This window comes from Musa acuminata, chromosome BXJ3-4, assembly GCF_036884655.1.
Source record: "Musa acuminata AAA Group cultivar baxijiao chromosome BXJ3-4, Cavendish_Baxijiao_AAA, whole genome shotgun sequence".
NCBI lineage: Eukaryota > Viridiplantae > Streptophyta > Magnoliopsida > Zingiberales > Musaceae > Musa > Musa acuminata.
Window position 1 is genome coordinate 4,312,519 of NC_088352.1, and position 17,077 is coordinate 4,329,595.

At 35.2% G+C, this 17,077-nt stretch overlaps 2 protein-coding genes across 3 annotated transcripts; both read left to right on the forward strand.

Moving 5' to 3' along the window:
- Window positions 1–1,244: 1,244 nt before the first annotated feature.
- On the forward strand, window positions 1,245–5,542 carry LOC135634784 (serine carboxypeptidase-like). The gene is made up of 9 exons (XM_065145379.1): window positions 1,245–1,622; window positions 1,913–2,081; window positions 2,780–2,899; window positions 3,492–3,635; window positions 3,723–3,873; window positions 4,021–4,109; window positions 4,185–4,443; window positions 4,851–4,984; window positions 5,159–5,542. The coding sequence occupies exons 1-9, from the start codon at window positions 1,309–1,311 to the stop codon at window positions 5,279–5,281; spliced, it is 1,503 nt and encodes a 500-aa protein (XP_065001451.1). The 5' UTR covers window positions 1,245–1,308; the 3' UTR covers window positions 5,282–5,542.
- A 2,168-nt stretch (window positions 5,543–7,710) lies between these two features.
- On the forward strand, window positions 7,711–15,527 carry LOC135635159 (sec-independent protein translocase protein TATB, chloroplastic-like). 2 transcript variants are annotated; one of them, XM_065146044.1, is made up of 6 exons: window positions 7,711–8,010; window positions 11,162–11,284; window positions 12,967–13,022; window positions 13,196–13,325; window positions 15,019–15,141; window positions 15,232–15,527. In XM_065146044.1, exons 1-6 carry the CDS (start codon window positions 7,773–7,775, stop codon window positions 15,333–15,335), a joined length of 774 nt encoding a protein of 257 aa, XP_065002116.1. In that variant the 5' UTR covers window positions 7,711–7,772; the 3' UTR covers window positions 15,336–15,527. The 2 variants fall into 2 exon arrangements, with proteins under 2 accessions (XP_065002116.1, XP_065002117.1); XM_065146045.1 differs by having other exon boundaries at window positions 15,244–15,527.
- The last annotated feature ends 1,550 nt before the right edge of the window (window positions 15,528–17,077 follow it).

Here is a 17,077-nt window from a genome sequence, read left to right on the forward strand (position 1 = left end):
TCTTCAAGACTTAAGCGAAGTTTTAACTAGGCCGATCTTTTTGCGGACGGATAAAAATAGTACCTCACGACTTGACTCAAGTAAATTTAGCTAAGTCCATGACAATACTCATGCGCTTATTATATTAATTTAGTAGGCCTAATAACAAAAGATTTATCATCCAATAACTAGAAAAAATAAATATTTAATTTAATTTAATTCATATAATATTTATATGGGACTATCATATTAACATATAGTAGGCCTAATAACCCAAGGTTTATTGGGCTTACGTTGATCAAGTCGATTCATCAAGAAAAAAATATAAAAACAAGAAAAACAAGGGCTGTAAAATTCATACTAACAACCCAATTATTGGATCGAACAGCTTCGTGGCATCCAATCAACAAGGATTTAAGTCAAATTAAAGAAGTAACAAATATCACGAAAAAAAACTATGTGAAACTTTTAATACAAATTGGACTGAAAAGGAGCTTAATTTCACATAAACACTTTCCCCTAATAAACTATTATTTTTTTTCTGAGGAAGATGAGATTTTGACGATTCATCAAAATTCATATTCGTGACTTACCCTTTAAAAATTAAGAATATATATATATATATATATATACAACTAAATGTTCGATGAAAGATAAACCTAAGATGGTGCAAAATGATCCTCCTAAATCACCTAATGGTAGATAACAATGTCAAATCATAACATTCCAAATCCAACGTACCAATGTCATAGTTCTTTATCCGGAAGAAATTGCAGGTAAGAAGAGTCCATTTCACCAAACAAGAGGGAGAAAAGCCGTCACATTTCCATATTACTCATACAAATTGCATGAATGGCTCTTTTTTAATTATTTTTCATTATATATAAAATAAAATAATAAAATAATAAAATACATATGCAAGACATCTCCTCAGAGACGCAGTCACTATTATTACATGTGATATTATGCTCGGATGTCACTGTGGAAATATTTTGAGGAGATTATAATGGAAAAATATTTTTAAAATAAGGTTAATATTTAATTTTAAAGGAAAATGAAAGAAAAATTATTTGTTTTTGTGACCTGTTCTTACGCGTCTGAAAACCCCTATTTAAACCACCCCCGCTTCTTCCGGCCCAAATCACAGCTTGAAATGAAGGCAAACCAGCAGCGAAGCTTTCAAATAAAGGAGGGAGTTTTGTGCAAGCAATGTCTTCAACCTTTCGCCGGAAGGCCTACGCTTCCTCCAACTCCATCCCCATCTTCCTATAAATCCCCGCCCCGAACTACCCCCTCTCTCGCACCGCGTCCTCCCCCTCTCCCGGAAAAATGGCTGCTTTCTTCTTTGCCTTGTTGCTCTTCTTCGGCGTGTCCGGTGCGGCACTGATGGTGGAGGAAGAAGTCGGCCTCCCGGAGGGCGCCAGCTTCCCCGCGCCGCAGGCGGAGAGGCTCATTCGCGCGCTTAATCTCGTCCCGAAGGAGATATGCGCCGATGCTGGCTCCGCCGCCGGCGCCGGCGCCGGTGCCGGGAGGCTCGTGGAGAAGCGGGTCCGGTTCCCTGGCCTTTCAGGTGGAGGTCCCAGCGTGGAGGAGCTCGGCCACCATGCCGGCTACTACCGTCTCCCTCACTCCCACGCCGCAAGGTGAGATTTTTTTCCACTGTTTTCCCGGGATTGTGAGCTGATCCGCGTGTCCAAAATTTTGATTTTAGTGTGAGGATGGGATTGGCTTCTTAGCGTTGTATGCTCGAGAATGTGTTTGTGTACTGTACTAAAGGTTTGGTTTTTACGAGGGTTATGTGTTTGAGTTTCTTACCCTTGGTTTTCATTGTTCTCCAGCTGTTATTAAGATCTAGACTTTGATCTATTAATGTAATCTGGACATGTTTTATATGGTAAAATCGCATAACCTATTCATTGCTTGTTTCATTTAGGATGTTCTACTTATTCTTTGAATCAAGGCATAACAAGAAGGACCCGGTTGTCATCTGGTTGACCGGAGGGCCTGGTTGTAGCGGTGAGTTGGCTCTTTTCTATGAGAATGGCCCATTTAGCGTGACGGAACACATGTCACTTACATGGAATGACTTTGGATGGGATAAGGTACTAATAATTTCCATTATATGAGTTCCAGATAGCCGATTAATCAATTTGTTTACAGGTGCATTTTCTCTGGAGTAGAGTTTACCACCTTTTTCCTTCTGATTCTCAATTTAGAATCTCTACTAACCTCACTTCGTTTCTTCTAATTGATTTCATGATGATATTTGTGATATATGTTTCAGACATCAAGGCAACCTGGCCCAAGAAAATCATAAATTAGTTTGCAAAGATCATCTGCTCTCATTGTTTCTCTTGTTTTGCTCAAGTAATTTTCCATTTGTTGGATTTCTTGTGTACAATTGCAATAAATTTTTTTATTCTCTTCTCTTAGCCATCTACAAATTTGCTCTTTTCCTTTGAAGTGCTTGCAGAGAGCAATTTCCGTAAGACAAATGGTGACTAAATCACATGCTAAGAGATTAGGAAGAATATTCAATAAGCTTATTTGCATCTGATAACTCTATAGATTAATTTGAATCTGGTTAGTTAGGATCTGAATAATTCTGTGGCAATAAATGGAGGACCTTGTTTAATTCATTTAAGTGCTTTTGTATGGAAATATCAACAAGAAATCAGTTTAACATCCTACAATCTTATTTTAAATTATTTCCCTGATGACAGTGTAAAAAATATATATCTTATGTTGTTGTCTGTTATTTTACATGGTTGCCCATCACTGATGATCGATGCTACTACAGGCTTCAAACCTTTTATATGTTGATCAACCAACTGGAACTGGTTTCAGCTATACCACAGATGATGGTGACATTCGGCATGATGAAAACGGAGTCAGCAATGACCTATATGATTTTCTTCAGGTTTTCAACTCTCTTTAAGTACTTGAAAACATTTACGAAATGTAAAATCCACCATTCATTTATTCTAGCCACAATCGTTAAGCTTACCATCTCTTCTCCCTCTTGTTGTTTAGTTTTGAGATGATAAATGTGATTGAACTCTGATAGCAAGCTAAAAACGATAAGCATGTGATTGTTAGCAATATTCTCCTTAAAGTACTGCTCAGAGTTCAAACATTATGATTAATTCAAATAACAATGTATTATCATGCTGAGAATTATCTGTCATGGTATTGAGAACAGATAATATGCCACCAGTATTTTCAGCAATTTTATCAGCACATTCTTACTATTATTATGTACATAAAAATTTTTGGTTTTTTCTTCTTTTTTCGTTCATGATTTAGTTATTTTGTGGCACCATTATAGAACTAGACAAACAACAAACAGAAACTTTTTACAACACATGGAAGTAATTAATTTTTGACCACTGGTTACTTTGCATTTTCATGAAAATGTCTTGCTAAGGTTTTTAAGCTATAGTTTTCAAATAATTATATCTTTACATTTTCTAGAATAGCAACTAACATTATCCAATGTGACCTGATCTCAGGAGTTCTTCAAGGAACACCCTGAATATGCAACGAATGACTTCTATATAACTGGAGAGTCATATGCTGGGCACTATATCCCTGCTCTTGCAAGCAGAGTTCACCAAGGAAACAAAGCTGGTGAAGGAATTTATATTAATCTAAAGGTATAGTACATAGTTTCACTTCAAATCTTGTTTCCACAACATTTATCTGCTTTTGCTAACTTGTGCGGCTGATGAATGTTACGACAGGGCTGTGCTATCGGTAATGGACTTACTGACCCAGCAATACAATACAAAGCATACACAGATTATGCATTGGATACAGGACTAATTCAGAAACATGATTATGAAAGAATCAACAAGATTTACCCTGCATGTGAATTAGCTATTAAGCTTTGTGGTAATTCTTTCTCTTCTATGTCATCATAGCATGAATTAATTTATTTAGTTAATTATCTCTGCAGGAAAAATATTGTCTCATCATCATTATCTATGAAAAAAGAAAGAAATAAATATGAAATTACTGATGATAACATTAACTTTTCAGGTACATCTGGAAATACTTCTTGCCTGGTCTCATATATGGTTTGCAATTCAATATTCAACTCAATCATGAAGATCATTGGGAAAACCAATGTAAGCCAACTGCAGTAACTAAAAATTCATGGTGAAAACACAATATTCTAACTTTGTATGCACAAATTTCTGCAGTATTATGACATTAGGAAGCAATGTGAAGGGAAGCTCTGCTATGATTTCTCCAACATGGAGAAGTTCCTTAATCAGCACTCCGTTAGAGATGCTCTTGGGGTTGGAGATATAGATTTTGTCTCCTGTAGCCCCACAGTATCCGAAGCCATGATGAAAGACTGGATGAGAAACTTGGAAGTTGGTATACCTGCTCTTCTTGAGGATGGCATCAAACTGCTTGTATATGCTGGGGAATATGATTTGATATGCAATTGGCTTGGTAAGGCTCTGTTAATTTTTGTACATTCTAAGCATTTCCTATAATTCAAAATGGCAGCTTTCTTTCTGCAAGCACCACCAATAGCTATCTAAGAATCAATACATGAATATTCATATAAGTTATGGATAAATGAGTAAGAATGCCTAGAAACTGCATACTTTTTGTAAGAAACTTCCTGTAAACTAGATGCATTATTCTTAAATAAGGGAAGTCATTTATCTCCGCAACACTGATTGCAAGAGGTTTCTACAGCATATGTATATTATTCTCGTGGTAAATGAGGAACCTCTTCCCTTGATCTGCCAATTTGTCTCATCTTTTGTCATTGCACATTCACCCCATATAATCACCAGTTTCTTAATTTTTGTCATCTAACGGCTTCTTTCTATGCTGTGTACTTCGATCAGGGAATTCGAGATGGGTTCATTCCATGGAGTGGTCTGGTCAACAAGATTTTGTGTCATCACCTGAAGTACCATTTTTGGTGGATGGTGCAGAATCCGGGGTTTTGAAGAGCCATGGACCACTTAGTTTCCTGAAGGTACTTTGAAGATTGTGGTGATGTTTACTTGAAATAACTAATTCTAGCTCTGCATGGTAAATTATATTGCATTCGTACTACTGGATTCCATGTATAACCTAGTTATAATTTCCTACTGGTATGGTTGGATATCATAACTGAAGCATAATGTTTCAACTGTTGGTTTGCATACAGGTTCATGATGCAGGTCACATGGTTCCAATGGATCAACCCAAGGCAGCACTGGAGATGTTGAGGAAGTGGACTCATGGGGAACTTGCTGCTTCTTCCAAACCGGTCCTGCATGGAGCATTGTGATCATTCATATCTGGAGAAGACGATCATGTCACTCACGAGATGATTGAAAAGGCAAAAATAATAATTGGCAACTGTCAAGTTACGTCGTCAGGGTAAACAGACAGAACTTCACTAAGTTTGCGCATTGTCATGTAATACTGGACTTTTATAAACTAGAGTATGCAACAAGCTTTGTAATTATTGATCTTCAAAATGTAATGATCTGATAAGATTCTGATTGATCGCGTGATACGAATATAAAAAAACTTCCTCTGGTTGTTCCATCTTTGAGCAAGTTTGGCTGTTTTGGAGGTGTATTTGAGATAGTGCTGGGAGTGAGTATAATGCCGGAGTTTGATCCTTGTTAGTCTTACATATGTGTCCATGAAAGTAAATGTGGTACATAATTTTCATACGTCCTATAATATATGTCTGCATATACATTCCTAAGTGGGATTCTTACTATGCCTGCCAATTATTTACTCTTGTGATAGAAAACTTTTTTCTCTGGATCGAATGAGTTAATTCCTTTTAGATTTGCTTGTGCACCCTCATCAAAGCATACCGAAAACATATGCATATGTATGCAAATTTTGTTGCTTCTACATCTTAATAGTAAATATTTGGATCTCAAGAGAATAAAAAATCTGATCAATTTTATTTTAAATTGATTTAGTTTCCATATCTTTTATCTGTGTCATTGTTATTATAGCCCTTCATGAAAAGGCATTATTTTTTAAATCTATTTGTTGGATTTGATACATATTCTCAAAAGAAGGATATGTCATGGCAGATTGGAAACCATCAAAATTACTTCATATTTCTAACTCTTCTTGAAAAGGTTAAAATTAGCCATATATTTATTTAAAGTACATAAAGCTATTAAAATTGAAAAGGATTTGGGAGTAAAACTGTCTGTGAATATTACATAAATATTATTTTAAGTTTTATCATTTAAGAATATCAGATTGTTGATGTTAGTTGGTAAACAAAAATAAAACAGTTTTCCAATTCTTAAATTGTCCTCAGTCCTTTTTTTTTTGTTCTTTCATGTGCTTTCCATCACTTCTATAAGTCACATGAGTTATTGGCCATCAATTGCTATTAAATGAGGTTTTTATTGAAGATTGTTCATCTATCTTTTTCCTTTTTATCCTTGTGTATTATGATATAGTATTAAATATTCATTTTTTTTCCCTATAAATATTTATGGCATATCATGCATTAGTTGCTATTATTTTTACACATTTACTTGGGAATGATTTCTTAGTATTATGTTTTTGAGTAACTTTTTCCTCAATTTATGTGAAATCTTAGGTACAAACAATTGTGTTCCTTTCTAAAATAGGTTTCTTTAAAAATTTCACTTAAATATGATTTTTATTTGAGGTCAGTTGGTTTTGGATTGGATTGAGTTTTCTTCTTTATGATAAATCTTTTAGAGTAAATTCTTTTTTATTTTTATTTTTCTATAAATCAAGTAGATGGAGAATATTTTAGTATTAGTAGATTATTTAGAATTCATAATATAATGGCTTCAACACATTAGTTAAAGATTGTTAAATTTTAAATCTATAATATAACTTATCTTGGATGTGTATTTTCATGTATCAAAAAATTAAAGTGTATGACTTTTTCTAATAAACTTCATAAAATTTCAAATCTTTCATTTTTATGATAATTAACCAAGTCATTCAAGTTTTGCTAAAATAATGATACTATCAAGACAACTAATAAGAAGCTTATTTGATTAAATCAAGATCAAGTTACATAAAACTTCATTTTTTTTTCTCTCTCTCCTTTGATGCTGCTATTCATGATTTCTCATATATTTTTCATTGTAAGAGATATTACTCCACAAGAAAATTATGAATATACATTTTTTTAATCAAATTTCATGTTTAGTAAAATATAGATTAGAAGCCTAATTAAGTTTTTGGTACTTTACTACATATTTAGATTATCATACCATTCTTTATTGACTCAGCCATATCTTAATTCCAAATGAGTAATAAACATTTTTTTCGTCAATTAATATGAATGTTTATTTAAATTACCCTTATTGTACTAATCTTTTCATGTACAATTGCAATGTTACCATATAATATAATCTAATCTTGGTTGATTGCAAGCAAATGTGATTTAATGTTTAGCATTGAATTATACATTATGCTCTGAAATCTATCATTTATAATTTCAAAATTGTGGATTCATTTATACTTTTAATTCATATATATATATATATATATATGTATATTTATTATATATATGTATTATATATGTATATATATACATATACATATGTATATATTTATATGTGTATATTATATATATAATATACACATAAATAAATATACATATATACATATACATAAATATATATATATATATATATATACATATTTATATATTTATATTTATATTTATATATGTATATATCCATCATTTACCAAAAGCTTTGAGCCCTCGATCTCGCTGCACCACATCCCGTTCGAGCTCGGTCTTGGTCGCCATGGGCGCAGCGACGCTCTCCCCGGCCGTCTGCTGCCACTGTTGCTCTTCTTCTTCCCAACCCAAGGCGTCGGCGCTTCTCATCACGTCCCCTCGCCGTGTCAGGATTTGTCCCAAACGCTCACCTTTGTCTCACCTCCTTCGGTCGATCCCCAGACTCGGCCCCGGTCTCCTCTCGCCCTGGAGTGGTCTGAAGCAGCTCGGCTCCTTTGTGCCTCCGCGAAAGTACGCCCGCAAAGGTCGCCTCCTCCTTCGCAACCTTTTTATGGAGTCAGTTTTCTCTGGCATGATATTTTCCTTGAGATCTGAGGCTGCTCACTTATTTTGGAAAGGAAGCAAAGGATTTGATTAGAGTGATACATTAGTCACCCCAGGAAAGAGGCCCTTAAAATGCACCCAATTCAGATTAAGCTATCATTAGGATGTGGCACGTGACTCTAAGGAGGATGTCAAATTTAGGGCTTTTGTGGGATTAGTTATCAAATTATTATTTTGCTTGAGATTATGTGCCAATTGGTTACATTCTTGAGGCATTAGTATGGTTAGAATTGGCCATACTGCTTTACCAAAAGAAAGAGCATTTCACATGCATGAGATTGTATGAAGAGAATCACTTGGGACGTCATCAATGCTATTGTGGACTTGTTAGAGCGAGGAAGATTGTATGAGCTGGAGGAGGTCTTAATAGCTTGTCCTAACAAAATTGTTGAGATTTTAATCTTCGATCAGGGAGTTATTAAACTCTAACAAGGTTGCTTGGATTAACATATAAACACTTGTTATTACGTCGTAATAAGCTATTTATTCGTTTTTATTACATTGTAATATCCTCTCAACAAAATTTTATAAAGAAAATCTTGGTTGCTTGTCTTCTTACAAAAAGAAAGAGAAGACAGTTTCTGAGTTGATATTAGCAATACTTTAATAACATCCTCAGTGGTGTGTAGACTGTATGCTATCTTTCCTTTTCCTTTTACTAGTGCTAGTTCTAGATTGGTATTGCTGTTTAATCTGTAATCCAGTAATGGTTATTATGAATACATGTATATGTGCCATGTACTAACGTACACGCATAATGCCATGACTTGGCTTCTCTTGCAATGAGGTTCAGGATGAACATTTAGAAAACCTTTCACTCAAGGTGCTGCAACTGCTTGTGAACCCATAGGAGTCTTCTCACCATTTTGTTGCTTAGTTTTTTTTTATGTTCATTTCACTGCTCCACACCATATTCAAGTACTTATGAGATCATGAAGGCTTAGAATAAGGACACAGATTCAAGTTTCACTTAAAATAAGTACTTATCATTGTTATTATATGACATGAGTTGCTATCAACAGACTTGGAACATTTCGCCAGCATCCTAACTTTGTCACCTATTTTAAGGATTTAATTGTTACAATATTTGTCTGTTATACCTGTGTATTCATCAAGTCACCCACTCATGGATTAGTATACCAGTAGATCGGTTGGTACTAATTGGTATTTACCAGTCCAACTAAGCATCAGGTTCGAAACATATAGTTCAGTATCACTTAGTATACTATTTGGTTTTTTCAGTGTGACTGGGTGGTATATGTTAGTATGACATTCAGGTATCATACTAGTCTGATAGCTTTTCGAAACCGTTCTTGGACCTGGTGTTTAAAACCATATTACCACGTTCGTTGCTGTGCTACAGTAGCACCGCTACTTTGTTAGATGGGTGATAAAGTCCAATGACCTCAGAAAAGGGACTGTACACATGAGTGGCTATCAACCCCAAAGCCTAAGCTGCTGAATCATGAACCCTTATGTGATATTTCTCTTAACTAACCTGTAGCTACCCCATCCACTTCACAAGTGAACATCCAATAATTTTCGCTCTACTATGGTTTGGTATCTACAACCATGGAAGAGGATGGATTAGGGTAGTTATAAAAAGGAGAGATGTGATAATCGATATAGTCTTTTGACATTTATGAAAACGTATTAAGAGCATTTGAAGCTAGGCAGCTATTTGCAAATTTTATGCAAACTCTTAATGTCGGGTTGCAAATGATGATAAGATAGGGGATTTTTCATAATTTGACAATCAAACATGGTTTATAATATATAAAAAGATCCAACGTATGCAACTTGAGTTGCTTATATGTCATGTTTGAAGCATTTGAAGAGCATTTGAAGCTAGGCAGCTATTTGCAAATTTTATGCAAACTCTTAATGTTGGGTTGCAAATGATGATAAGATAGGGGATTTTTCATAATTTGACAATCAAACATGGTTTATAATATATAAAAAGATCCAACGTATGCAACTTTAGTTGCTTATATGTCATGTTTCAAGTCCCTTCGATAACTAGGATTTTATGTTAGTTAAAGATGTCCATGCAAAACTTGAAGTGATTTTGGATATTAGGTTTTGCTCATCTCTTTTGCCTACATTCTTTTCTTGAGGGGACATACTTGAATTATATTAACCAATTAGTGTACATTGGCTTAGTTGGTTATTCTTGCCTGATCAAATTGGTTCTATCACTGTACCATTTTTTTTTCTTTGCCTGGCTAGTGAGTTATAAGTTTGGTTGTGGTTGAATTATTCAAACTTGACTTGCATGTTGTATTTTAATTTAGTGCATTTTTATTCAGGTGTGAACTGAGTTTAATTCTTTGTCGATACTTTGATACTAACCTGAAATAATTTTTTTATTGATAGAATAGTACAAGTGACTTATTAGAAGCTTGCTTGCATTGGTGGCGTTGAAATCATTGTTCGTCAGGAATGAGCTAACTCAGACTATGTACAAACTATACAAAGTTGTATATCTCATTTTTGCTTTGTACATCTTAGCTCTGGCAAGCTCCAGGTTAATAAGAGTGACTTCTAAAATTTCAGTTATTTTTAATTACAATAAAGGCATGAAAGGCTTCATATTTATTTGAAATTGCAAGCTGTGTCTACGTTTATGAGTATTTGCACTGTGCATTTATCTTTTTAAGTTTCTGCATGCATCGACTCTACTGGATAGTTTTATCACTTGCACATGATTCTTTATCAATGTTTTACGAATTTGTTCCTAATTTTTACAAAATAGTTTATTTTGATTTTTTAGCACTTTCATTTTCTTATCTTGAATATTCTCTAGGTTATAATAGACTTTATGTATTTTTTCTGCTTGTTTGTTATTTAGTTGATAGCCATTTCTCCAACATAATGGCTTTATTCCATCTCCTAGCCTATATTTAAGATAAAGTGTTCTTCACTTTTGTCTCTACATGCTTTATTTAGCTGTAGCTCTCACATTTTAGCTTTTTCCCTTCCTACACAGTCTTTATCATTTCAAATACTTTTGCATATCTGCTAGTCTAGTTAGCATGTTTACTTCAACTTTCTTTTACTTCTGTGTTGCAGACAAGGGAAATTGTCATGGTAAAGTGGTTTATGCTTCTTTGTTTGGAGTGGGAGCTCCTGAAGCTTTGGTTATTGGAGTGGTGGCTTTGCTGGTATTTGGTCCTAAAGGCCTAGCTGAGGCAAGTTCCTTCTGATGATTAGGAATTTGTTGGGATTTATAGTCACTTAATTTTAACATAATTCATCATCATCATATCACCTGTAGATTGCAAAGAGAAAAGAAATACAGACTGTGCCATGCAAAGATTAATTGTGTCTCTATGTTGTAGGAATACATGCTTTGCCTAGATGAATGTAAGCTACCTATTAGTGTCTCTCTTAGATGCACTTTTCTAGTTAGAGGAAAAGGAGAAGCCTCCTAGCTACTAATCAGAAGGCTAAAATTTGACATTAATTAATGTTAATATGAAAAAAATTTAGAGAAATCATTCAAGCATATGCCTTAAGGCCTTACAAGTATTCATATTTATAGGACTACAATTACCTCAAAACTCTAATCTAACTAGGAATGTGAATAGTCTAGAAAGCACTACTTAATACACAAGCAATATCTTCTATGATCTCATGCCGCAGTACTGTTTTATTACTGTTACATTATTGCCCCTCCTCTCCTGTTTGGGTTGTAAAAAGGGTGCTTAGTCTTCCTTTTCTCATTTGGTGCAGTCCTATTCTTCCTGTTTACCTTCCAAGTTTCTTTAAGCTCCTGTAATCCTGTCGTAATTTGGGATTGAAAGTTCTAATTGTTTTAAGAGTCTCCTTTGACCATCTAGAGCCCTTCCAAATATGTTTGTTGTAGTTCAAAATTCAAATAACCTAAAAATATAATAGGATATACAAGCTCCTGTATCAGCAGTTTCATCTGCTCCCATGTCACCCACTGTGGCCAGCAATAATGAAAATAGAGCTGGCTGCCTTGTGTAGCATTCTACAAGGCCAAACAACCACATAGATTGGCCCAACGTGACCATGTCTCGGTGGCCATGACTTGGGCTAGGCTGATGTCCATTTTTGGTCCAAATTTCTATTTAACATTTTCCTGTGGTGGGTGGTCTTAATCCAAACTCCTAACCAAATGTTTTGCTTCTGATTTACATGGGAAATACATTAGCAGTTTTCTTAGTTTAGGCTATAGTGTTGCAGGAAGCCTGGGAGAGGTATGTGAAAATGGTTATTGTCATTGAATGTTGATCATAATGTTAATTTAGATGGTATCATAAGAAAAATTGGTGGGAAATATATATTTTCGGTTCTATGTCCATTTACTTATTTGATGGTCAAGTTGTTAAAAGTTAAAACTATAAGATGTCAAAGGTGCTAGCTAACTTGGCTGGTAAAGATTGTCAAATGCTAGCTAGCTTGGCTGGTAATGACTTTGTCAAGATCCATCTTCACTAACCATTTGCAAAAAAAGGGTATTCGCCTTATCTCACATATCATTGACATAGTAATTTGATCTTTTTAGATATGCATGTTAATCTTCATGATGCAATTATGTAGTTGGTACATGTCCTACTTTGGTCATTACTAAAAATGAATAAATGATGCAAACATCTTTTTGATCTGAGGAAAGAAAAAGAAAACACTCAAAATAATTTGATAGTCTGCAAAATTTTCATGCATGCTTATGTTTCATTATTGTTTATGCAGAACGAAAACTGCTTGGTAAGTATTTGCATTCCACAAAGAAGTTTTAACTTGAATGTCACATCAGCAAGTTTTCAATTTATATTTTCCTTGGTACTTTGGCAAGAGGTGATTTCTTAGGTATAGTTAGTCTCTTAATCAAGTTACAACTTTGCAGGTAGCACGAAACTTGGGAAAGACCTTGCGAGCTTTCCAGCCAACAATTAGGGAGCTTCAGGTTTGCTAAATTCTGTTCAGTATATTTTATGCTATGAACTCCATCATGATGGATATATGAGAAACATTAAATGACCATGTTTCTAGGAGATGAGCTTGTTAAAATATTCTAAAAAATTATGATGTTGCTTCCAGTTGAGCTGCAATTTTCAGTTGATAGTTCTTTTGCTGTAGGATGTGTCAAGGGAATTCAAGAGCACCCTAGAGCGGGAGATTGGACTTGATGAGGTTGCATCCTCTACAAACTACATTAATAAGTCTGCCTTGTATGCTGATGAAAAACAGCAAGCTTCAGTTGATCCAAGTAAGTTCAAAAGGTGCTTTCTAACACCTGATAATCATGAGGTGATTAAGTAGTAGTTAATTAGTCATTTAGACTGTAGAGTTGAGATTGACATGAACTTGTTTACTTGAGTTGTTTTTTTCTTTCTTTGTTTTTGCCTGAGTTTCTAGAGAAACAAATTTGTTTCTCTGACACAACGGGCAGTCAAGTTTTGCCTTAAATAAGTTGTAATAAATCTTACTATGGCACAAGGCTCACCTCAACTTTTTGCGATGACAATAAAACCGAGTTTCATAATAGTCAAAAAAGCCTTATGTTAATCAAGTGCCTATTTGTCAAGTGTTCATGATCACTTGTGTTCAGTTGGTGACGGAGGGAAATGATTTATACTGGCAGTCTCTATTTTCTAGTAGCAGAAACAGAAAAGCAAAAAAAGAACCTAAGAGAGATGGAGGGAGAAGAAGGCTTGTGGTGGGTTGTCCATGCCGGGAATTTATGAAGAATAGAAAGATAAGATGATGAAGAGGAGGAATAATGTGAAAAATAATATTAGAGGTTACAGCTGAACTCATTGAATCTTCGTGCTGCAGTTGGTGGTTGCTAGTCCTCAGCTACCGTGGACAAAGGGATAGGGTGTGAAACAGAGGAAGAAAGTATTTCAAAAAGAAAAAAAGTTAAAGAAAAAGATAGAACAGGCAAGGATATGAAGCATAGAGGATGGGAGTTTTGTTATCTTTTATTGTGTGGTCGGTGGAGTGGTGCAGCGGGGAAGAGGATCAAGTGAGGACCTTCTCTGATAGTACTTTTAATTGGAACCCTCAAATTATCACATCCTAACCACTCATTGACATATGATGCACTTGCCTACTATGGGGTCCAACCTCCTACTTTAAATTACAAACTGTTGGATAAAAATAGATTTACAAAATGATTGGAGAAGATTTTAAAGCAACACTTGAAATGGTTGAGATAAGGAGGAGGTTGCAAATCTAAGGGCTCTTGCAAATCACATATATTAATTACCATTAGACTTTTACATATAGGTCATAAATATTTTCATTGATGAATTCTGAACATCATACAATTTGACATATTTGATTCTTTTTCCTAATTTTGATTTTTTAAATCTTTTTATCTTAAAATAATTTTTGGCCAATCCCCTATGTTGATTCAAACTAGATAGTTTTTGAAGACTTGATTCTTACCCCAAGAGTGATTTTGATTTCATTCCTGATCTTGCCAACCTTGAATTTGAATAATTCGAATACACTGGTTTATCATTGAAGTAGCTATCAATTTTTTTTTTTTTTTACAAAGGTTAAGTGAGGAAGACAGAATTCGAACGCAGGATCTTACACTATACTGTCAAATCTTTACCAGCTAAACTAGTTGACACTTTCAAAATGTGTCGGTTGAGGTTTCGAACCCTTCAACTTTCAAAATGTGTCAAGGTCTTTACCAGCTAAACAAGTAGCTATCAAATTTGAAATTACTTGTTTCATATTATATGCAGTTCCTAAATCGTGGTTTGTCTTCTGGTCCTAATTGTCATAGTGCATTAGTTGACAGGTTGCTGATCCGGTGAGATTTTGATGTCCGTGCAATTAACACAAGATCCCATTCCATATACATCTGCGTCATGCATCCTACTCTGCTTTGGTGTTTGCTTGAAACTTCACCGTGACATGAAAGAACATTATTTTGTATCTTTCAGATGGCAAGCCTTCAACTGGATCATATACCAGTGAAGAACTTTTGAAGGTCACAGAAGAGCAGCTGACCGCATCTGCAGCCATATCTCAAGCAGAGGCACCAACACCTGCTGAACAACCCCAAGGTCAGGCAAATGTGTTTAAGCTGAAACTAATATCATTTCTTTCTTCCTTCTTTGGTGTTCATACTTTAACAATCATATATTGACCATCAGAATCCACCTCAGAAACTTTAGCTGCAACAACTTTGGAAGAAACAAACCCTACTCAGGCTGATGCTCAGGTACAATCATCCGAGAAAGCAGAGAACCAGAAATGATAATGATGCAGATGGATTGGAGGGAACCTCTGCTGAACATTGGGTCTTTCTTGTGAGACATGGAAGCTCTCCATTGGGGAGATGGTGAACAGCTAAGTGAAGTTTTGTAATCTAAAATTTTCTTTCTTAATACATGACTGCCTCATGATTCTTTTGATATTATCATGATATCCAAAAACACTCCTTTTCTTACACCATCTAGTCGATTCAATGTGGTCAAATCTCTTTGATCACCATAGTTGCAAAGGAACAATTTTAGCATGGAGCTCAAATTCTCTCTCTTTATATCATTTGGTGATTAAGATGTAGAGTTTGGTTGGTTAAATCTATAGGCTTGGAATTATCAACTTGATCATTAAAAGGAGATGATCCACCTATATATACCAGTTCCACCTTAATTGTTGGGCCACTACAAAATCTTTATAGATTTAAATTGTTTATGGAGATTGATTGAGTATTTCACCTCAGGAAGATGATGTATGCCGAAAGGATACATGCAATTAAGGTGAAAAATTCTCAGTCCAATATTGGTTTTGGCATTTCTGTTAGACTAGTGCGATATCGTCATATTGGACAGTGTATCGATTTATACACGTATGGATTAATTATTTTTAATTTGTCATAGAATTAATTGTTGTTTGTTTTTTTCACTCGAATTTGAAGTAAATAATTATAAGCTTTCTGTAAACAATATGCACAGAAGTCTTATTGTTGTGAGAACCATTTGATGTAGAAATTGTTATTTATTTTAAGGCAAACTTTTCCTTGATAATATAATATTTGATAAGCTTTTAGTGTTTCATTTAAGTGATTTTTTGAAATTCTTTTTTTTAGGTTTTCTCTAAGAAGTCGTCCACTCTTTTTGTATTTTCCTACCAACACCCCCTCCTTCAACTTCCCCGTCGTCACTTCCATCTCCACGGCAACGACCTCACCCCTACTCCCATCGCATTGCCTTTGCACCACGGAACACGACCGATGGGGAAGGCTTTGTGACCAGCGACAAAGGCGTCACAAGCGGTTGAGGTGACCACAGTGGACGCGATAACATATTTGATATTTCTTAAAAGAGGAGGTATTATTAGGAAAATATAAAAAGAGGGGACACCTTTGGAGGAAAAAAAAACAGGGGTTTTATTTTGTCCCTAAAACTATTGTCCTTCTTATAATTATTTATATCAAAATGTTCTTTTCCCAAAATGTCTTGTAGACCTCAGGAAAGCAAATTCTATTGAGGCTGCCCTTTTAAAAGAATGCATTAGGAATCATTGATCTCAACCATCTATCTCTCTGATGGAGTTCAATTTTTGACACCTTATTTCTATCAGGACCTTTTTACAAGTGATTTCATGCAGAGAAATATTTCTCGTTTGGGTTTTCCCGTCACAGACTAAAGCGGCTGCTGTTTGCAGTACAATATATTGTGGTCCTTCTCGGATTTTTTTGCTGGTAAGAATGTCGAGCATTTCACCGACCTTCTTCTTCTTCTTCTTCTTCTTAGTAAATAAAGCCGAGTTGTTCTGTTCACCTAATCTGGACTTCGTATGCAACGGCTGCTTGCATCACAGTGCTATCGACGTGGATTAAATCCAAGCAAGGTCTCAATCGATTGCGTGCGTCCCATCAAATGAAATCATCGACGGCTGCGCTTACTGGTGGCGAGGGAGGGCGGCCGCGAAGTCCCCATCGCCCCTTGCGTCGTACTCATCAAGTCAACCGGCCGGTCTCCTTCGACCTCACCT

Bases quoted from the DNA above. Each gene is read 5' to 3' on its own strand.
- LOC135635159 (XM_065146044.1), top strand. From the start codon at position 7,773: ATGGGCGCAGCGACGCTCTCCCCGGCCGTCTGCTGCCACTGTTGCTCT. The intron at 13,023-13,195 runs GTTTGCTAAATT...CTTTTGCTGTAG, and splicing joins CAACAATTAGGGAGCTTCAG to GATGTGTCAAGGGAATTCAA. The intron at 13,326-15,018 runs GTAAGTTCAAAA...TGTATCTTTCAG, and splicing joins GCAAGCTTCAGTTGATCCAA to ATGGCAAGCCTTCAACTGGA.
- LOC135634784 (XM_065145379.1), top strand. From the start codon at position 1,309: ATGGCTGCTTTCTTCTTTGCCTTGTTGCTCTTCTTCGGCGTGTCCGGT. The intron at 3,636-3,722 runs GTATAGTACATA...ATGTTACGACAG, and splicing joins GAATTTATATTAATCTAAAG to GGCTGTGCTATCGGTAATGG. The intron at 4,110-4,184 runs GTAAGCCAACTG...AAATTTCTGCAG, and splicing joins AGATCATTGGGAAAACCAAT to TATTATGACATTAGGAAGCA.